General features: G+C 41.7%; 1 protein-coding gene across 10 annotated transcripts in view; it reads left to right on the top strand.

Annotated features, from left to right (window-relative positions):
- The window catches only part of HHAT (hedgehog acyltransferase), a 360,770-nt gene that overhangs the window by 80,843 nt on the left and 257,265 nt on the right, over positions 1 to 22,662 (top strand). For all 10 annotated transcript variants that reach the window (XM_007988546.3, XM_037985593.2, XM_007988547.3 and 7 more), the window contains one exon: positions 12,886 to 13,057. In XM_007988546.3, coding sequence (XP_007986737.1) covers positions 12,886 to 13,057 — 172 coding nt within the window. The remainder of the gene's footprint in view (positions 1 to 12,885; positions 13,058 to 22,662) is intronic.

Here is a 22,662-nt window from a genome sequence, read left to right as displayed (position 1 = left end):
ATTAAAGAATATATGTTTGCATTATAACAATAACATAATGTTCTAAAATTTCCAGTGAAAGTATGTAACTTTTTATATCTCTAGAAATCTGTAAGTGAAATCGATATTCTAGACAGATATGTTTAGTCTGTGGTTTCTCATACCTCGGTTTGGGATTGTTCTTTTGTCATGAAGGAATTTAAAATCTGCATTTGAAATTGTGTTTAAAATTATTGTGTAAAAGAGATGGTTTAATGATGGCAGCAGCCGGGCGCGGTGGCTCAAGCCTGTAATCCCAGCACTTTGGGAGGCTGAGACGGGTGGATCACAAGGTCAGGAGATCGAGACCATCCTGGCTAACATGGTGAAACCCTGTCTCTACTAAAAAAATACAAAAATCTAGCCGGGCGCGGTGGCGGGCGCCTGTAGTCCCAGCTACTTGGGAGGCTGAGGCAGGAGAATGGCGTAAACTCGGGAGGCGGAGCTTGCAGTGAGCTGAGATCCGGCCACAGCACTCCAGCCTGGGCGACAGAGCGAGACTCCGTCTCAAAAAAAAAAAAAAAAAAAAAATGATGGCAGCTGATCTTCTAACTCAATGATTTGCAAAGTGTAGTTCCCGGACCAGCAGCGTCAGTATCACCAGAGAACTTGTTAGAAATACAAATTCTCAGGTCCTCTCCAACCTCCTGAATCAGAACCTCTAGGGTTAGAACCCAGGAACGTGGTTTAACAGGCCCTTCAGGAGGAGGGTGGGAGTAAAGGTAGGGTGGGCACAGCATAGGGTGGGTTCCTCTCTTTTACAATCTCCTTACCTTTGTGAATATTTGAATTATTCCCGGTTTGCCAGCCAATAACTTTTGGACCAAACATCCACACACAGACACCCCTCTCCTGAGGATGGCTGGTAATTTTCAGAGAAACAAACTAAATCCATTAGGAGGAAACAGATTATTTTCCCAACTTCCTCTTATATATAAGCTTTGCCCTGTATGCTCTGCACTTTATTATTATGCAAATTATTTGTTCCTGTTATTTCTCATCTCCTTTTTCTTCTTTTTTTGAGACAGAGTCTTACTCTGTCACCCAGGCTGGAGTGCAGTGGTGCAATCTCAGCTTACTGCAACCTCTTCCTCCTGGGTTCAAGTGATTCCCGTGTCTCAGCCTCCTGAGTAGCTGGATTACAGGCATGCGCCAGCAAGTGCAGCTAATTTTTTGTAGTTTTAGTAGAGACCAGGTTTTGCTATGTTTCCCAGGCTTGTCTCTAACTCCTGAGGTCAGGCAGTCTGCCCTCAGCCTCCCAAAGTGCTAGGATTACAGGCTTGAGTCACCACGCCCGGCCCCCCTTTTCAAATTGTGCCTTTTAGGATCTAGTAAGAATATTAGAGGCCTCTGGTAGGGTCCTGTGTCACACAGAGGCATGCTTTAAGATTATTTCCCACTGAAATCCTTAGCCGAGGGCTCTCATTCTCTTGAGTCTCAGTCTGGGGAAGTGAAGGGGCAGGTTGCTTCCTATAGGGGCCAGGTATAGACACTCTGGGTTTTATCCATGTCTTTTCCTTCTCTCTCTCTCTCTCTCTCTCTCTCTCTCTCTCTCTCTCTCTCTCTCTCTCTCTCTCTCTTTTAACCTGTTCCAAAACAATAGCAATTGCTGACAGCAGGGAACTCGAAAGGGCAAATTAAAACCTCTATGTTTGGGGGAGTAGTCATAGAACAGTCATTCTAGAAAAGGATAAATGTTCAGTAAGATATAGGGCAAATTTAAATAAACCAGGAGGTTTCCGCACTTGCTGAAAGTGGCTGTGGGAAACTTCCGTTCTATGGAGAAGGGGGCTCTAAAGGGGGAGGGGGTTAAACCAAAAAGGTTATCTTGTAGTGAAAGGGTTCTTTCAGAGAAGCCAAGAAGGAAAAGGCTGAGAGGTGGGGAAAGAAAGCTAGTTGGAAGAACTTGTAAGTTAGATTTGCTCTGAATGAATGCTTGAATGAATGCATGCATGAAATGCCTTCAGCTATAAGGACTGGAAATATTGAAATGCATGGTTCTTAGACTGGCAGGTCAATGCCTAAAAATAACGTAGAGCCGGAGAATGACGCTGCACCACCAGGGGGCAGCAGTGCTCCATCGTGGAAACCAACCTCAGCGGGAAATCTTCATCCAGTATCTGCAAACTCCTAAAGATCAAATGACAATGTTAGTTTTAGGCATACCCCTGGAGAATGTATCTTCCACCCAATTTACATACACAAAATGAGGGAGGTATAGAAGAGGTGTCTTCTGCAATGTAAAGTGTGTGAAATTTGCATAATTAGCCACGAACAGGTAAAAATTTGCCTCAGCGCCTTAACTTGAAGGCTATTTCTGGTGGCATTCAGAGTTTTAGGAACATGGGCCCGATTTGTTTTTCTCTCATGTTTCTGTGGCACTCGGATACCAAGTCAGCGGTGAGGCAGGGATCCTGAGGGACTTAGGGAAGGGAAGGACATGGTGTTTACTTGCCTAGCCTGGAGCCTGGGGCCGGTACGTCTTGAAGAGGTTGACTGGTGTGGTGTAGGCACTGGGGAGAAGAGCAGCCTTAGTGTGGTAGGCCAGGGACTCTTCCTTGCTGGGCACTGTGCTCTCCCACCTTAGAGAAGCCAGTGGTCAAATAGGGAATTTGGCATAAAGGTTAAGAGCAAAGGTCCTGGAGCCCACCCTCCAGGGTTCGAATCCCTGCTCTGCTTTGGCTTGAGAGTGCTTGCTAAGTTATTTACCTTATTTATGCCTCAGTCTTCTTATCAGTGAAATGGGAAGAATAATAGTGCTTCCCTCAGGATTGCTGTGAGGATTAAATAATTGTGTATAGGTAATGTGGTTTGACAGGTTAATACTATAAATTAAAATACTATAATTCTTACTCTTATTATTATTATTATTTGAGACAGAGTCTGGCTCAGTTACCCAGGCTGGAGTGCAGTGGCACAACTTCAGCTTTCCGCAACCTCCAGCTCCTGGTATCAAGTGATTCTCATGCCTCAGCCTCCCAAGTAGCTGGAATTATAGGTGTGCACCAACACACCCAGCTCATTTTTGTATTTTTAGTAGAGACGGTTTCACCATGTTGGCCAGGCTGGTCTTGAACGCCTGACTTCAGGTGATCCGCCCGTCTCGGGGTTACAGGTGTGAGCCACCATGCTCGGTCTCTTACTTTTATTATTGTGATTATTGGCCAGAAAGCATGCGGTAGTGTAGTTTAGGTCAGAAGTGAGACCCTGGGTATCCAGTCTGGTAGGCAGGCACAGCAGCAGGGGACACTGGGCCATGGCCATGCTTGGGCTCAGAAGAGGCCAGTGTGCTGATTCCATCTATTTGAAGAGAGACCCAGGCAATTGCTGCGGGAACAGGGATGGGGGCAGTCCCAGAGTTGCTGGGACTGGCAAGAGCTGTGCAAGGCAGTCAGTGTCCCAGAAACTTTGTTTAGTATTTGGCATGGGCTCCTGGAATCATGTATTTGGCACCTGGAATCATGCTAATTGTAATAAAATATACTAGCTGATTTATATTTAGTCTGAGCCAGGCTTTATACAACCCTAACTTCAAATTTTTGAGATGGTCTCACTCTGACACCCAGGTTGGAGTGCGATGGTGCAATCATAGCTCACTGTAGCTTTGGCCTCCCGAGCTCAAGTGATCCTCCTACCTCAGCCTCTTGAGTAGCTGGGACTATAGGTATGCATCACCACACTTGGCTAATTTTTTAAAAATACTTTTCTAGAGATGAGGTCTTGCTATGTTGCCCAGGCTGGTCTCAAACTCCTGGCCTCAAGTGATCCTCTTGCTTCGGCCTCCCAAAGTGCTGGGGTTACAGGCACACACCATTGTGCCTGGCCATTCTAGCTTGTTTAATCCTCACAACCTATGAGAGAGGTACTGTCATGACCACTTTATGGACAGGGAAACAGAGACAAAGAGAGGCTATTACAATGCAGATAGGGTGAAGGGAATCAAGACACGGGCCTTACTGCGCTGACTTGGTGTGTGAGAGGAGTTAGAGGCGGATGGAGTGTCGCCTGGTGGACATGCAGGTCTGGAGGCTCAAGCAGGCTGGACCAAGTACCAGTCTTGGCGGCAGCAACACCTGGAGGCCCCACTTGCTGTTCCAGGAGAGCTCACTGGACGTCACTGGCCTTGGTCTGGATGGCTAGGGGGGCGGGAGTAATGTGGGTCTGATTAGGGAATGATTTGTTACGAGTAGGGGTATGGTCTGTGACCAGTATAAAGGACTAAAACAACTGCCACAAGGCCTCCTAGACCCAAGCAAAGAGAAGCCAGTAAGTTAGTGGCCCAGGTGGCCCAGCTGAATATCTGGCTCTGGGGAGGGCTTTTGTTTTGTGCTCGCAAACATATGTATTATTCGTGTGTGAAGAAAAAGAACCTTTCAGCTCTGAGAACTGTCATCTTTAATCATCAGAATATATTTGGAAGAGAGAGAAAGGCATCGCTATTCCTTTTTATGCAATTTGCATGAAATGAGGTTTTAAAATATAATGCATTTTGAAATGCACTTTGCAGATGAGTTAATGTGCCTTTTTTAGTGATGCTTGAACTTCACAATTTCCATGGTAGCAGTTTCCAGTGGTCTTAAGGTTGGCAGTCCCCTAGGTTTGAAATGTCTCAAATGAAATACTTTGCATGCAGGCAAGAGAGCTGCCCTGCACATTAGATGGGCTATATATGGGCTGTCTGTTCTTCCTGCTGGGTCGAAAAGGGACAAATTTTGGACTTTTTTTTTTTTTTTTGAGATGGAGTCTCGCTGTGTGGACCAGGATGGAGTGCAGTGCTGCAACCTCAGCTCACTGCAACCTCCAACTCCTGGGTTTACGCCATTCTCCTGCCTCAGTCTCTTGAGTAGCTGGGACTATAGGTACCTGCCACCAGGCCTGGCTAATTTTTTTGTATTTTTTAGTAGAGACGAGGTTTCAGCCTGTGTTAGCCAGGCTGGTCTCGATCTTCTGACCTTGTGATCACCCTCCTTGGCCTCCCAAAGTGCTGGGATTACAGGCGTGAGCCACCGTGCCCGGCCGGATTTTTTAATAGAAGACAGTCAATTAGATTGCACATGTAAATGGACTGTAATAATGATATGACTCTAAAGAATCATGAAAAACCTTTTTTTATTTCTTTATTTTTTTTCAGGTGAAAGCAAATAGAATGAAAGTTGGATTGTTTTTCTTTTGCTATGTTTATTTGTACAATTTTTTTTTTTAAATTTAGATGGAGTCTTGCTCTGTCACTCAGGCTGAAGTGCAGTGACTCAATCTCAGCTCACTGCAACCTCCACCTCCCAGGTTCAAGCGATTCTCCTGCCTCAGCCTCCTGAGTAACTGGGATTGCAGGCACATGCTACCACACATGGCTAATTTTTGTATTTTTAGTAGAGACAGGGTTTGACCATGTTGGCCAGGCTGGTCTTGAACTCCTGACCTCAAGTGATCCACCCGCCTTGGCCTCCCAAAGTGCTGCGATTACAGGCATGAGCCACCATGCCTGGCTTATTTGTGTGATTAATAAATATTTCTGTTACTCAGAGCAAGGAGGCAGTTAGCACCAGAAAGGGAGTGTTGCAGAGAAAAGTCTAGCCCTTTTGGTCCTGTAGTGACGTGTAATTATGCCTTATTAAACCTGGTAGGGAAGTTTTAGCTTGTGGAAACCAGGGAAGTCATTATTAGGAAGCCAACACCTGACAAAATGTACCTCATGATTTTTCTTAATTAAGATATTTGTGTCATTTTAGAAACTATGTGGTTTGAGGAGGGAAAGGAAGCCTTTGAATTGACCTTGAAACGTGATTGCCTGGAACTGAGAGGTGATTGGGTGTTAGTGGTATTTTCTTGATTGTCATGGGGGCTGTTGGTTCTGGCCTGTTGGCTCCCTTCCAGTCCAGCTGCTATCTCTCCACTCCCTGGGATGGGGCTCCATACCCAACACTGCTTGGAAGCCCGAGGTGCAGTCCTGGCCTTCAGGGGACCTGAGCTTGGGGTAGGTTATGCTGAACAGCCTGTGGGCCATATGCACAGTTGCTTATTTAGAAACTATAGAAATATGGCTGTGGGTGAAGATTATCTGCTGTCAACACTGCTTTTGAGGCCATTATCGTGTTCAGCTAGAAGACTTGCTTCTCTCTAAGAGTTTGGGCAGGTTGGGCACAGTGATTTATACCTGTAATCCCAGTGCTTTGGGAGGCTGAGGTAGGAGGATCACTTGAGACCAGGAGTTTGAGACCAGCCTGGGCAACATGGTGAAACTCAGCTCTACAAAAAATAAGAAAATCAGCCAGGCATGGTGGTACATGCCTGTAGTCCCAGCTACTGGGGAGGCTGAGGCAGGAGGATCGCTTGAACCCAGGGGATCAAGGCTACCATGAGGTAGGGTCACATCATTGTATTCCAGCTTAGGCAATAGAGTGACAGCCTGTGTCATAAAGAAAAGAGTCTGGGTGCCAGGAAAGATCTGTCCGTTGGTCTACAGTGATTTTGCTGCCTCTACAAGTCTTAACCTTGGTGTGAACTCCTCTAGCCTCTACAGACTAATGGATAGTATACGTCTTAGTCCATTCAGACTGCTATAACAAAATATCATAAACTGGATGGCTTCTAAGCATCAAACATTTATTTCTGACAGTTCTAGAGGCTAGGAAGTCCAAGATCAAGACACTGGCAGATTTGATGTCTGGTAAGGGCCTGCTTCCTGGTTCACAGGCTGGTATCTGTCACGTGTGCTTTTGTGGTGGAAGGGGTCTAACTCTTCAGCATCTCTTTTATAAGGGCACTATTCCCAACCATGAAGAATGCCCTCATGACCTAATTACTTCCTAAAGACCCCATCTCCTAGTACCATTACCTTGGGTGTTAGGATTTCAACATAGGAATTTTTGGAGGGATGTAAACATTCAATTTATAATATTCTGCCCCTGCCCCCTGAAAATTAATATCCTCCTTACATGCAAAATATACTCATTCCATCCTAATAGCCCCAATAGTATTAACTTGTTCCAGCACCAGCTCAAGTGTCTGAAATCCAAAGTCTCCTTTAAATATCATCTAAGTCAGATGTGTGTAATACTCAAGGTATGATTCATCCTTACGCAAATTCCCCTTCAGCTGTGAGCCTGTGAAATCAAGCTCTGTGCACCCAAATACAATGGTGAGACAGGCATAGGATGGACACTCCAATTCCAAAAGGTAGAAGGAGTAAAAGCTCCCGAGGAAGTCCAAAACCTTAAGGCTCAGGAATCATCATTTTTGGCTTATTACTCTGCCCTCCAGGCCCACTAGCGTGGAGGTTTCACCTTCCAGACACACTGGGGTGCCTTCTGGACACATGGTGGCAGGGAGGGGGGTTGTGGCTCTGCCTTCATGGGGGCTTTGCGTCTCCTGCCGATTGCCCAGGCCAGAATCTTGAGCTGGTGGCTCTACTGGTCTGGGGTCATGAGAGCAGTGCCACCTGCATGGCTCTGCTGGACCCTGCCTGTGTGCAGTTATTTGTCTGGGCCCCATGGCTCTGTAGGCATTGTTAGAAATCCAGGTGGAGGCAGCCACACCCCTTTACAGCTTCGCTGGTTGCAGTGCCAACTACACTGCACTGGGGCCCACAGAAGCCACTCTTGGGGCAGCCAAGGAGTTTGGTGATGGGGAGTGGGGAGCAGAGCTCAGTGTGAGGCAGGACTGGGCAATGACATCCCCTCCTTTGCATCTGCAATTGCTCTGTCCCCCAGGCCTTTGCACTCTGGCCTGTGATGATGGTGGCAGCACAGAGGGTCAAAATATTCACAATATTATAATGTTACATTACTTTTTCCCTAACTGAAAAGAACCAATTTTAATTGTAAAACATAACTAAAATCTCACCATCCAAAGATTACCATTGTTGACATTTGGTGTATATCTTTCCAGCCTTTCATTATTTTATGCACATTGAAAAAAATAGTTTTCATGACTGAATTCCCTTTGGAATCACTCTTCCATTGTCTTGGACAGGAGGTCCTGGCTTCTGTTTAAACAGCTGACTAACCTTATCAGGTGGTTGTTTGGCCACATTCTCAATGTTCTCTCCTGAAGAGGCTTTCTCATTCTTTATAGTATGGAAAAGCTAAGAGTTTTCCAGATCTTTAAGTTCCGCTTCCCTTTTGATTAACAATTTTGTCTTTAAATCACTTTTCTCCTCTACTGTTTTACTATAAACAGTCAAGAGGAGCCAAGCTGCACCTTCAACACTTTGCTTAGAAATGGCTTTAGCTAAATATCCAATTTCATTACTCACAAATTCTGCCTTCCACGAAACACTAGGATATGAACACAATTCAGCCAGCTTCTTTGCTGGTTCATAACAGTATTGCTTTTCTTTCAGTTTTCAATACCATATTTCTCTTGTCTAAGAAATCATCAGATGGCCTTTACCATGCATATTTCCACCAACATTCTGTTCACTACTGCTTAGCTCTTCTCTAAGAATATTGAGGCTTTCTCTACAGCTCTTCTCCTTTCCTTCTGAGCCCTTGCCAAAATTTCCCTTAAAGATCCATTTACAGCAATGCAGACTTCTTAAAGCATGCACCTCCAGACTCTTCCAGCCTCTATCCATTACCCCTTCCAAACTAATTGCATATTTTTGGGTGTTTGTTAAAGCAGCACTCCCACTCTTGGTACTGATTTTCGGCTGTAGCCCATTTGGGCTGCTGTAACAAAATACTATAAACTGGTTGGCTTATAAACAACATAAATGTATTGCTTACAGTTCTAGAGGCTGGGAATTCCATGATCAATGAGCTGGGAGATTCCGTGTCTGGTGAGAGCCTGCTTCCTTGTTCATAGAATGGCACGTTCTCACTGTCTTCACATGCTGGAAGGAACTAGCTAACTCTCTGAGGTTTCCTTGATGACAGCACTAATCCTAATCATGAAGGCTTTACTCTCATGACCTAATCACTTCTCAAAGGCCCCACATCCTAGTATCATCTCCTTGGGGGTTAGGATTTCAACATATGAATTTTAGGGGGGCACAAACATGCACACCATAGCAGTGTGTGTGTAATCATTTCTTCTTTGCTAGTGGTTATTAGGTCAAAATGAATTTGCTTTGGAGAGCTGGAAAAGGGTTGAGAATGAACAAAGAAGAACTCAGTACATAGCTAAAAAAAAAAAAAAAAACACACACACACACAAACCTAAGAGTGAAGGGAGAAGGAAAGGAGAAATAAAAACTAGTCTAGCATAAAACATGGAGAAGAATACTCACTCATAGAGGATGCTGGGCTTCCTGGCAGAAGTTCCAATGCCAGGCATTTGGAGAAGCAGGATGAAGAAATAGAGGGGTCTTGAGTACATTGGCCTCACTAACAGAGAGGGTCCAAATATTCACAATATTGTAAGGTCACATTACTTTTTCTCTGATTTAAAAAAGAACCAATTTGGCCGGGTGCGGTAGCTCACACTTGTAATCCCAGCACTTTGGGAGGCCAAGGTGGGTGGATCGCTGGAGGTCAGGAGTTTGAGACCAGCCTGGCCAATGTGGAGAAACCCTGTCTCTACTACAAATACAAAAAATAGCCAGATGTGGTGGTGGTACGTGCCTGTAATCCCAGCTACTTGGGAGGCTAAGGCACAGGAATCGCTTGAACCTGGGAGGCAGAGGTTGGGGTGAGCTGAGATTGTGCCACTGTACTCCAGCCTGGGTGACAGAGTGAAACTGTGTCTTTAAAAAAAAAAAAATTAATTGTCAAAAAATAACTAAACTCTCACCATCCAAAGATTACCACTGTTGACATTTGGTGTATATCTTTCCAGCCTTGGATTATTTTATGCACATTGAATAAAAATAGTTTTCATTACTATATAATATTGAGGTACACACATGCACTTAACCAACACCCTAGTGTTGGACATTTGGGTTATTTCCTTTTAACTTCTTGTTTACTAACACAAACATGAATGATCTGGCAGGTAGATGTTTCCACACTGAGGATTTAGTGATTGACTGGCTTGTAACAGATCTGCTGCCATAGACTTTGTAGGGTCTCTCAGAGCATGCATGCTTGGGGTAAGGATTCAAGTGAAAACCATCCTCAGTTTATGCCCAGAAAGGGGTCTGCCTGGGGTCACTAGTGCATCTTTAATTGCTGTTAGGTCTGATCAATACAAGTCTGCAAATACCCAAGGATACCCAGTCTTCCTTCTTGGAGAACTCAAGTTCTGCTTCCTGTCAATACTAACCAGATGAATTCTCCAAAGCAGTTACTGTTGTTTCTTAACAATGCAGATTGGTATGACTGCATAAAATATCTTCCTGAAGTGAACTGAGGGAAACAAAAGGCAAAAGGGAAATTCCTGTTAGTTTTGCCAATTTTTTCCTTTTTTTTTTTTTCTGAGACAGAGTCTCTCTCTGTCACCCAGGGTGGAGTGCAGTGGTATAGTCTAGGCTCATTGCAATCTCTGCCTCTTGGGTTAAAACGATTCTCCTGCCTCAGCCTCTTGGATAGCTGGGATTACAGGTGTGTGCCACCACATTCAGCTAATTTTTGTATTTTGAATAGAGATGGGGTTTCACCAAGTCAGCCAGGCTGGTCTCGAACTCCTGACCTCAGGTGATCCACCTGCCTCTGCCTCCCAAAGTACTGGGATTATAGATGTGAGCCAACACCATACCCAGCCTAATTTACATTTTAAAAGTTAAACCAACAAGCTTTCCTAGGCATAGTTAACCAAGCAGATGGCAAAAGGGAGAAAGCTGTTTGTGCAGAAGATTGTAATGCCAATGAGCCGACCAAAATTTCTTAGCCTGGCTTCTTGTTGCGGGAGGACAGTTTGAGAGACTGGAAGTTTCTAACACTGGAAGTGTTAGAAAATGGAATAAAAATAAATCCCCTGCTGTGTAACTCTCTCTTCCCCACTGGGAGCAGTGCCTGCCACTCTCCTGGCTGCAGTGGGACCCACTGCACCCTGATGGTAGAGGAGAGAGAAGCTAAGGAGCTACCTCACAGAATGGGCCTTTGTGTCATGAGCCCTGATAGTCAAATACTAAAGCAAGCTCATTTCCTCCACCGGCTAATGTGTGCAGATGCAGCTTCGACATTTAGCATTAGTCTGTCCTCTGCATTTCAAGGGAGCTTTCAGTCTAATAAAATCTTGTCATTGTGAGATCCAGAAAACTTACTGCTCTCTCTAGTTTTTCTGTATTTATATTTGTTTAGTGGTATAAGGCTGAATGAAATGGAATTCACTTCACATTTTCCGGCATGTTTATGAATTCTAGAATCTATGTGTTTTAAGTTATTGTGCATCTCTAAACAACAGGCAGTGAGGTGAGACCACAGAACCAGGCTTTAAAATTTTTCATCTGTGTTGTCCACATGTATTGAGTATGCCCTCAGTAACTTCTATCTGTATCTGTGAATAATCAAAACATCCCTTTCTTGCCTTTGGTGTTTGGCTCTGAGCTGTCTCCTAATGCTGCCCTGTAGCTGGTTGTCTGGGACATCACATGGGAAGGATGGGAAGACACACATGGAAATGGTTAATGATAGATACTAACTACCAAGTATCCAGGGCTTCTTGTATGCCAGTCACTCTACTTAGCACTTCACATACTTCATCATATTTAATCATCACAACAATGTTTTTTACTTTTGTGTTTGAGGAAACCCAGATTCTGAAAGGTTAAGTAACTTGCTCAGGATCACACGGCTGCGTAGTTTGTGGTGGAATTTGATCTTGATCCTCTGACTCTAAAGTCCATTTCTTAAAGACGAAAATTCCTTTTCCAATAACATCAAAAAGAACAAAATATTCAGGAATAACTTTAATCAAAGAGGTACAAGACTTGTACACTGGACACTACACACATTGCTGAAAGAAATTTAAAGAAGACCTGATAAATGGAAAAACAGCCCGAGTTTATGGAGTGAAAGACTCAATATTGTTTTGATGACAAAACTACCCAAAGTGATTTATTTTACTTTTTCTTTGTTTTGTTTTTTAGACGGAGTCTCGCTGTGTCGCCCAGGCTAGAGTGCAGTGGTATGATCTTGGCTCACTGCAACCTCTGTCTCCCGGGTTCAAACAATTCTCCTGCCTCAGCCTCCTGAGTAGCTGGGATTATAGGCATGTGCCACACCACGCCTGGCTAATTTTTGTATTTTTAGTAGAGATGGGGTCTCACCATATTGGCCAGGCTGGTCTTGAACTCCTGACCTCAGGTGATCTGCCCACCTGGGCCTCCCAAAATCCTGGGATTACAGGTGTGAGCCACTGTGACCCACCTTATTTTATGTTTTCTAAAGTCTGTATTCTTAACTGTTATGCTCTGCTGCCTACTAGGCAAGAGACTTGTTCCACATACTGTCTGCCATGTTTCGAAAACAACTTAGGGTGAAATGACACTCCCACACATCATTTTCCCTTGCTGTCAGCCCCTGTCTTTTTCTCTGTCTCTTCTACCAGTCCTGTGTCTCTTTTTGACTGGGCCCTGCTTTTACCAGCCTCAGACATGAGTAGGTGATGGAAGAATTCAGGCAGGGTGGCGCCTGTAGCCTAAAGAAACTCCAAATTCCCAGTGGGGAAAATACACCGTGTGCTGCCCTTCCACTTGGGTTTTCCCAGGGCTGATGCTGGAGTGGAGGGATCAGTGCAGAACGTGGCTTTGGTTCTTGGCACTAGGCTAGCTTGTTGATCCCCATCCCCCATTCTTATTTTGAGACAGTGTTCAAGCTCAGATATGATTCTTCCACCCAAGAATGTTGAGTGTTCCCAAGACAAGCCAAACCAACCCTCTGTCAGCCGGCATAGCAATAGTTTGTGGGAAGTTTATGACAAATCTTATCGAGGGGACTGTTTTAGAAATCAATCACCATCTAATGACTTCTTTTGTTTCCACTTTAGATGCAGCAGCAGGAGCATGAATCCCTGAAGGCCAACCTGTGTGTCCTGGCCCTGGGGCTAGGCCGCCTTCTTTGCTGGTGGTGGCTGGCCGAGCTGATGGCTCACCTGATGTATGTGCATGCCATCTACAGCAGCATCCCCCTCCTGGAGGCTGTCTCTGGTTGGACGTTAGGTAACTGCGGGAATCACTAACAGTGGGATGAGCCCCCATAGTCAGTTAGCATCAGAGTGGAGCTGGAGTGGGGGTGAGGAGGGGTGCAGCTGCCTAGAGCATACCCTCTTTATTATTATTTTTTAACCTACTCCTCTTGTGGCCAAGATTATGCACGTGAGAAGTGGTTGATGTGGTTGACGTGATTGATGGACGTGAGAGCTGTGCTTATAATCTGGGAACCAAGAATGGTGGCATTCTCCTCTGTAATGGGATCCTACTGAGCTTAGCTGGGTCCCCATCTTCACAGATGGCCAGCATTGCATTTAGCAGTAGAAAGCAGGAGTTGCTGGGGGCAGCTTTGAGTTCATTCTAAGAGGGAATGCTCCAAGATTGAGTTGTTCCACAGTCTTCCTTGCTCTTTGTGCATAGGGTATAAAAGAATACGAGGCTGGCTGTGGTGGCTCATGCCTGTAATCCAAGCACTTTGGGAGGCTGAAGCGGGCAGATCACTTGAGGTCAGGAGTTTGAGACCAGCCTGGCCAAGATGGTGAAATCATGTCTCTACTAAAAGTACAAAAATTAGCCAGGTGTGGTGAGAGACACCTGTAATCCCAGCTACTCGAGAGACTGAGGCAGGAGAATCACTTGAATCTGGGAGGCAGAGTTTGCAGTAAGCCAAGGTCATGCCACCACACTCCAGCCTGGGTGACAAAGCATGACTCTGTATCAAAAAAGAATGAATTTGAGGATCACACAGTTGTAGGTTTGAGTTTCAGCTTCACTAATGACTGGTGGGTAATCTTGGCAATTTACTTAACCTCTGAGCTCCAGCACCCTCATCTGTAAAACAGGGAGACTTAGCTTTGTGGAATCATAGGAGGATATTAGGAAGTGCCGCACATTGAGGGTATACCTTGTAAAGTGTCTGGGGGATAGAATAAAGGGTGTGTGTGTATTTCCCTCTGTAGATCCCCTTTTCTTATCTACCCTTTCCTGTGTGTCTGCCAGGGAGGTGGCATGGCAGTCTTATTTCCTCCGCAGGGCTAGTCTCCAGTATAGGATTTGTCTGTGGAGAAACCACTGTTCTTTATCCCCCTGGCCAAAACAGCAGAGCCCATGCCCTTTTCTGAATAAAATCTCTGCACTTCCTTGTTCTCTCTCCTTTTGAGGACTCCCGCAGTGACTGACTTCTGCCTGTGCTCTGACCTCCAGCCTGTAGCTCCAATAACTGTGTGATCCTCAGGCAGATCAAGCTGTTTCCTGCTGAGGGCAAGAGTACAAGCCCGACTCCCTCCTTATCTGTTTAACATTTCATAGATCTTCCTAAACAAATCTTGATTGTTCTTGGTATCACACGTACTTAATCAGGATGTTTCCAAGGAAGAAACCTTTAAGATGGAAAAAATGCTAAGCTCTTTTAATGATAGTCTCTTTCTTCAAAACAAAATTTTTTATAGTTTGGGGTTGCTTAATATTGTAAGGTTTTAATGATACAATTTGACAAACAGAATATGATTAAATGATAGCTTATACTAAGTCAGATCTCAGTTGTATGGGATATAAACTAAGGGACTGTTTCAGCGTGAGGGTTTTTAAACTACAAGTAATGGAAGACACAATTCAAAATGGCACTTAAACAATAAGGAAAAGTTATTCTATATAACAATGATACCTAAGTTCAGCACTAGGGGTAGTAAATTATGTGACTCTGATGTCACCAACACACCTTTTGTATGTCTACCATTCAGCTTAAACTAACCAGAATCTTAGAAGCCCTTAGTTTGTACTCCTAATCCCGTCAGCCTCTGTCACCCTCTCTGAAAAGGTAACCTGAATATTGTATTTATCCTTTTCTTCTTTTTAGTCGTACTTTTACCACAGTTAAAACCTTAAAATTGCATATGTTAACACCTCTTCATATGAATAGATTCATACTTGGTATGTATGTTCTGTGACTTGATTTTCTTGTTTAACATGTTTTTGAGAAATACTCATGTTAACATTCATGTAACTAGGTACCACTTATTTTCACTACTGTATGGCATTCCAGTGTATCCATATAGAAGATTTTATTTGTCCATTCTACGTATAGGAGGATATTTGAGTTTTTTAACAGGGTTTTCATATAATGCCATTTATAATGCTGTTCCATATAACGCCATTTCTGTGTCTCTTGGAGCTCACGTGTAAGGGTTTCCCTGTAGGGCTATAACTTTCAAACTCCATGGCACATTACCCACAGTAAGAAATACATTTTGTATTACAGGTGTGTGCATGAGTGTATGCATGTCTGTGTGTGTGTGTAAACTCTCACAAAGCCATACTTTACCTTGAACCACCTGCAATGTATACTGGCTGATATTTTCTGTTCCATATCATTCTGTTTTAAAATATTTGTTGGAAATCCCGGAATTGGATGAGTCACTATCCAGAGTTTGTCAAACATTGCTCAAATATATCTATATCTAGAAATAAGTATCATAGGTAGTATATATGTTCAGATATATATGTTCAGATAACATAAATTATTTTTTAAATTGGCTAAACCAATTTATGCTCTTCTTGGCAGTGTATGAGAGTTTCCATTGCTTGAAATTCTCACCAACACTTGATACTACTCAAAGCAATTTATAGATTTAATACAATCCCTATCAGTGACATTCTTCACAGGAAAAAAAACAAAAACAAAAACAAACAAACAAAAAACCTAAAATTTGTGTGGAACCAGAAAAGAACCGGAATAGCCAAAGCAATTCTGAGCAAAAAAAAAAACAAAGCTGGAGTCATAACACTGCCACACCTCAAAATATACTACAAAGCTGTAGTAACCAAAACATCATGGTACTGGCATAAAAACAGGCATGTAGATCAATATAAAAAAATAGAGAACCCAGAAATTAATTCACATATCTTTTAATTTTGAAAATCTGGTGGTTGTGAATTTTATCTCATGGTTTTAATTTGCCTTTCCTTGGTTACTAATAAATTTGAGCATCTTTTCATAGGCTTAAAGGACTTTGTTGTATCATTTCTTATTTATTTTTTAGACAGTCCCACTCTCTCACCCAGGCTGGAGTATGGGTGATCTCAACTCACTGCAACTTCCACCTCCTGAGTTGAAGCAATTCTTATGCCTCAGCCTTCCAAGTAGCTGGGATTACAGGCGTGCACCACCATACCCAGCTAATTTTTGTATTTTTAGTAGAGACAGGGTTTCACCATGTTAGCCAGGCTGGTCTTGAACTCCTGACCTCAAGTGATCCACCCACCTCAGCCTCCCAAATTCCTGAGCTTACATCTATAAGTCCCTGTGCTGGCCTGGTATATCATTTCTAATGAATAACTGTTGATAATTTTTGCCCATTTTTCTAATGGGATTTCTGTCTTTTTCTTATGGATTCATAAAATTTATTCTATATTATTTTTAAAAAGTCTTATGTGTAGTTGCAAATATTGACATCTTTTGGTTTGTGGTTTGACTTCTAATGTTTCTATGTTGTCTTTTGGTGAACAGTCTTTATTTTAATGCAGTTACATTTAGACATTTTTATTTATCATTTTTACTTTTTTGGGTCTTTCAAAAATAATTATTTCAAAAATATAAATAAAAATAATTAGGTAATTCTCCATTTTCTTCTAAAGCTTTTAAAGTTAAAAAAAACTTTGGTTATTATGGACATTTGCATCATAGACTGATAAAATATAAACCATCCAAAATAATTTTTTTTTAAATTGACAAATAATAACTGTACATACTCATGGGGTACATGGTGATGTTTTGATACGTACAATGTATGGTGATCAGATCAGGGTAATTAGCATCTCCATCATCACAAATGTTTATCATTTCTTTGTGTTGCGAACATTCAGTATTTTCCTTCTAGCTATTTGAAACTGTACAATATATAATTAACGCTAGTCATCCTACAGTGCTTATTCCTTCTACCTACTGTAATTTTGTGTCTTTTAACAAATCTCTCCCTATCCCTCCTTTCCAGCTTGTAGTATTTTCTCTTTGGTTTTTTCACTTCTGTATGAACATTTATTAGCTTCCACCTATGAGTGAGAACATGTAGTGTTAACTTTTTGTTTCTAGCTTATTTCACTTAACAGAATGTCCCCCAGTTCATCTTTGTTGCCTCAAATGACAAAATTTCATTCTTTTTTATGGTGGCATGGTATTCCATGGTGTAAAAATACCACATTTTCTGTTTCTTTTTTTTTTTTGAGACAGAGTCTTGCTCCGTCGCCCGGGCCAGAGTGCAGTGGTGTGACCTCGGCTTAGTGCAACCTCCGCCTCTTGATTTCAAGTGATTCTCTTGCCTCAACCTCCTGAGTAGCTGGAATTACAGGTGACTGCCACCACACCTGGTTAATTTTTATATTTTTGATAGAGATGGGGTTTCACCACATTGGCCAGGCTGGTCTTGAACTCCTGACCTGAAGTGGTCTGTCTGCCTCGGCCTCCCAAAGTGCTGGGATTACAGACACAAGCCACTGTGCCCAGCTTTAAATATCACCACATTTTCTTTATCCATTTGTCTGTTGTTGAACACCTAGGTTGATTACGTATCTTGGCTGTTGTGAATAGTGCTACGGTAAACATGGGGTACAGATGTCTCTTGAATATAATAATCTTCTTGTTGTTGGATAAATTCACAGTAGTGGGATTGCTGGATCGTATGGTAGTTCCATTTGTAGTTTTTTGAAGGACTTCCATACTGTTCCCCATAGTGGCTATACTAGTTTGCATACCCACCAACAATGTGTAAGAATTCACTTTTCTCTGCATCCTCATCACCATTTGTTAGTTTTTTGGCATTTTCACAGTAGTCATCCTAACTCTGGGGTGAGATGATATCTCATTGTGGTTCTGATTTGCATTTCCCTGATGATTAGTTATATCGAACTTTTCACGTATTTGTTGACCATTTCTTTTGAGAAAATATCTGTTCAGATCATTAGCCCATTTTTAAATCTGATTGTTTTGCTTGCTGTTGAGATGTCTGGATATTAATCCCCTGCTGGATAAGTAGTTTGCAGATGTTTTCTCCTATTCTGTAAGTTGTCTTTTCACTCTGTTGTTTCCTTTGCTTTGCAAAGCTTTTTAGTTTGATACATTCCATTTGTTTATTTTTGCTTTTGTTGCCTGTGCTTTAGAAGTCTTATATATAAAATCTTTCCCTGACCAATGTCCTGACAGATTCTCCCATTGCCTTATTCTAGTATTTTTATTGCTTCAGGTATTACATGTAGGTCTTAGATCCATTTTGAGGGTGAGAGGTGGGGGTCTGGTTCAATTCTTCTGCATTTGGGTATCCAGTTTTCTCTATCTGGTTCGAGACCAGCCTGGGCAAGATGGCAAAACCCCATTTCTACAGAAAATACGAAAATTAGTTAGGGTGGTAGTGTGCACCAGTAGTGCCAGCTACTCAGGCTGAGATGGGAGAATCACTTGAGCCCAGGAGATCAAGGCTGTGGTGAGCTATGATCACACCACTGCACTCCAGCAGCCTGGGCAACAGTTCTTGATTGAATTGTTGAATGTTCAACAATTCCACATTTGTTGAACAGACTGTCTTTTCCTTAATGAGTGTTTTTGGCAGCTTTGTCAAAAATCAGTTGGCTTAGATAGTGAATTAATTTCTGGGTTCTCTGTTCTTTTATGTTGATCTATGTGCCTGTTTCTGTGCAAGTACCATGCTGTTTTGATTACTACAGTTTTGTAGTATATTTTGAGGTCTGGCAGTGCTCTGACTCCAGCTTTGTTCTTTTTGCTCAGAATTGCTTTGGCTACTCAGGATCCTTTGTGGTTCCACATAAATTTTAGGGTTTTTGTTTTTGTTTTTCTATTTTTGTGAAGAATGTTACTGGTATTTTGATAGGAACTGTATTAAATCTATAAATTGCTTTGAGTAGTATTGTCATTTTAACAATATTCTTTCAATCCATGAGCATGGGATGTTTTTCCATTTGTTTGTATCCTCTTCAATGTTTGTATTTCTTTCATCAGTGTTTTGCAGTTTTCGTTGTGAAGGTTTTCACCACCTTAGTTAAATTTACTCCTAGTTATTTTACTTTTTTGTAGCTATTGGAAGTGGAATTGCCTTCTTAATTTCTTTAGTTCACTGTTTGTGTATAGAAATGATACTGATTTTTGTATAATTGTACCCTGCAACTTTACTGAATTTGTTTATCAATTCCAGTAGTTTTTTTGGTAGAATCTTTAGGTTTTTCTTTCTTTCTTTTTTTTAACTCTTTAAGTTCAGGGGTACGTGTGCAGGTTTATTACATAGGAAATTTGTGCCATGGTTTGTTTATTTTTTTTTGTACAGATTATTTCATCACCCAGCTATTAAGCTGAGTACCCATTAGTTATTTTTCCTGATCTTCTCCCTCCTCCCACCCTCCACCCCATGATAGACCCCAGTACGTGTTGTTCCCTTCCGTGCCTCCAGCTCCAGCCATGTCCCTGCAAAGGACATTATATTGTTCTATTTTATGGCTGCAGAGTATTCCATGGTGTTATATGTACCACATTTTCTTTATCCAGGCTGGGCATTGTTGATGGGCATTTAGGTTGATTCCGTGTTTTTGCTATGTGAATAGTGTTGCAATGAACATACACATGAGTGTGTCTTTATAATAACACTATTTATATTCCTCTCAGTATATACCCAGTAATGGGATTGCTGGGTCAAATGGTATTTCTGTCTTTAGATCTTTCAGGAATTGCCACACTGTCTTCTATAATGGTTGAACTAATTTACACTTTTACCAACAGTGTATAAGTGTTCCTGTTTCTCCACAATCTGGCCAGCATCTGTTATTTTTGGACTTTTTAATAACAGCCATTCTGACTGGTATGAGATGGGATCTCATCGTGGTTTTGATTTGCATTTCTCTAATGATCAGTGATGTTGAGCTTTTTTTTTCACATGATTGTTGGCCACATGTATGTCTTCTTTTGAAAAGTCTGTTTATGTCCTTTGCCTATTAATGAAATTGTTTATTTTTTTTCTTGTAAATTTGCTTAAGTTCTTTGAGATGCTAGATATTAGACCTTTGTCAGATGCCTAGTTGCAAAAATTTTCTCCCATTTTGTAGGTTGTCTGTTTACTCTGTTGATAGTTTGTTTTGCTGTGCAGAAGCTCTTTAATTAGATCCCATTTGTCAATTTTGCTTTTGTTGCAATTGCTTTTGGCATATTCGTCATGAAGTCTTTGCCCATGCCTGTGTCCCAAATGGTATTGCCTAGATTGTCTTCCAGGGTTTTTATAGTTTTGGGTTTTACATTTATGTCTTTAATCTATCTTGGGTTAATTTTTGTATGTGCTATAAGGAGGGAGTCCAGTTTTAGTCTTCTGCATATGGCTAGCCAGTTATCCCAGCACCGTTTATTGAATAGGGAATTATTTCCCCATTGCTTGTTTTCGCCAGGTTTGTTGAAGTTCATATAGTTGTATGTGTGTGGCCTTATTTCTGGATTCTCTGTACTGTTTCATCAGTCTATGTGTTGGTTTTTGTATCAGTATCATGCTGTTTTGGTTACTATAGCCCTTTAGTGTAGTTTGAAGTCAAGTAGCATGATGCCTCCAGCTTTGTTCTGTTTGCTTAGGATTGCCTTGGATATATGGGCTCTTCTTTGGTTCCATATGAATTTTAAAATAGTTTTTTCTAGCTCTGAAGAATGTCAATGGTAGTTTAATAAGAATAGCATTGAATCTGTAAATTGCTTTGAGCAGTGTGGCCATTTTCACAATATTGATTCTTCCCATCCATGAACATGGAATGTTTTCCCATTTGTTTTGTATCATCTCTGGTTTCTTTGAGCAATGGGTTGTAGTTATCCTTGTAGCTATCTTTCACTTCCCTAGTTAGCTGCATTGCTAGGTGTTTTATTATTTTTGTGGCAGTTGTAAATGGTAGTTTGTTGCTGATTTGGCTCTCAGCTTGACTGTTGTTGGTGTATAGGTATGCTAGTGATTTTTGTACATTGATTCTGTATCCTACGGCTCTGCTGAAGTTATCAGCTTATGAAGCTTTTGGACTGAGATGATGGCGTTTTCTCAACGTGGATCATGTCATCTACAAACAGGGGTAGTTTTATTTCCTTTAATACCTAGTTTATTGAGAGTATTTAACCATGAATGGATGTTGTATTTTATTGAAAGCTTTTTCTGCATCTATGGAGATAATCATGTGGTTTTTTTCTTTAGTTCTGATTTTGTAATGAATTACATTTATTGATTTGCATATATTGAGTCAACCTTGCATCCCAGGGATAAAGCCTACTTATTGTGGTGGATAAGCTTTTTAGTGCAGTGGTGGATTCGATTTGCCAGTGTTTTGTTGAGGATTTTTGCATTGATGTTTGCAAGGACATTGGCCTGAAGTTTTCTTTTTTTGTATCTCTGCCAGGTTTTGGTATCAGGATGATGCTGGCCTCATAGAATGAGTTAGGTAGGAATCTCTCCTCTTCAATTTTTGGAATAGTTTCAGTAGGAATGGTACCAGCTCTTTTTTGTACATCTGGTAGAATTCAGCTGTGAAGCCATCTGGTCCTGGGCTTTTTGGGTTGGTAAGCTATTTATTACTGCTTCAATTTCAGAGATTCTTATTGGTCTGTTCAGGAATTCAGTTCTTTTCCTGGTTCTGTCTTGGGAAGGGTGTATGTGTCCTGGAAATGATAACTTTCTTCTAGATTTTCTAGTTTGACATATTCATAATATTCTCTGATGGTTGTTTGTACTTCTGTGGGGTCAGTGGTAATATCCCCCTTGTTTCTTATTGTGTTCATTTGAATCTTCTCTCTTTTCTTTATTAGTCTAGCTAGTGGTCTATTTATTAATTTTTTTTAAAAAACCAATTCCTGGATTCACTGACCTTTCAAGTCTCTAATCCCTTCAGTGCAGCTCTGATTTTGGTTATTTCTTGTCTTCTGCTAGCTTTGGGATTGGTTTGTTCTTGGTTCTTTAGTTCTTTTAGTTTTGATGTTAGGTTATTAACTTGAGATCTTTCTAACTTTTTGTTGTAGTCATTTAGTGCTATAACTTTCCCTCTTAACGTTGCCTTAGCTATGTCCCAGAGACTCTGGTATGTTGTATTTTTATTCTGGTTAGTTTGAAAGAACTTGCTCATTTTTGCCTTAATTTCATCATTTGCCCAAAAGTAATTCAGGAGCAGGTCATTCAATTTCCATGTAATTATATGGTTTTGAGTGAATTTCTTAGCCTTGATTTATAATTTGATAGTGCTGTGGTCCAAGAAACTGTTATGATTTCAGTTATTTTGCATTTGCTGAGGAGTGTTTTCCGATTATGTGATCAATTTTAGAGTATGTGCTATGTAGTGATGAGAAGAATGTATATTCTGTTGTTTTTGGGTGGAAAGTTCTGCAGATATCTATCAGGTTCATTTTATCTAGTGCTGAGTTCAGGTCCTAAATATCTATCTGGCTTCTCATAATGTCATTTAGCATATTCCTTTATCCCTTCTGTTTCTTATAAACTAAAAGTTAAGTCAAAGCTTCATGGGCTAGGTGTGGTGGCTTATGCCTATAATCCTAGCACTTTGGGAGGCTAAGGCGGGTGTATGGCTTGAGTCCAGGAGTTCGAGACCAG

Source organism: Chlorocebus sabaeus, chromosome 25 (assembly GCF_047675955.1).
Source record: "Chlorocebus sabaeus isolate Y175 chromosome 25, mChlSab1.0.hap1, whole genome shotgun sequence".
Lineage (NCBI taxonomy): Eukaryota > Metazoa > Chordata > Mammalia > Primates > Cercopithecidae > Chlorocebus > Chlorocebus sabaeus.
Note: the sequence above shows the minus strand (reverse complement) of the source record. Positions and strands in the feature narration are given on the sequence as shown.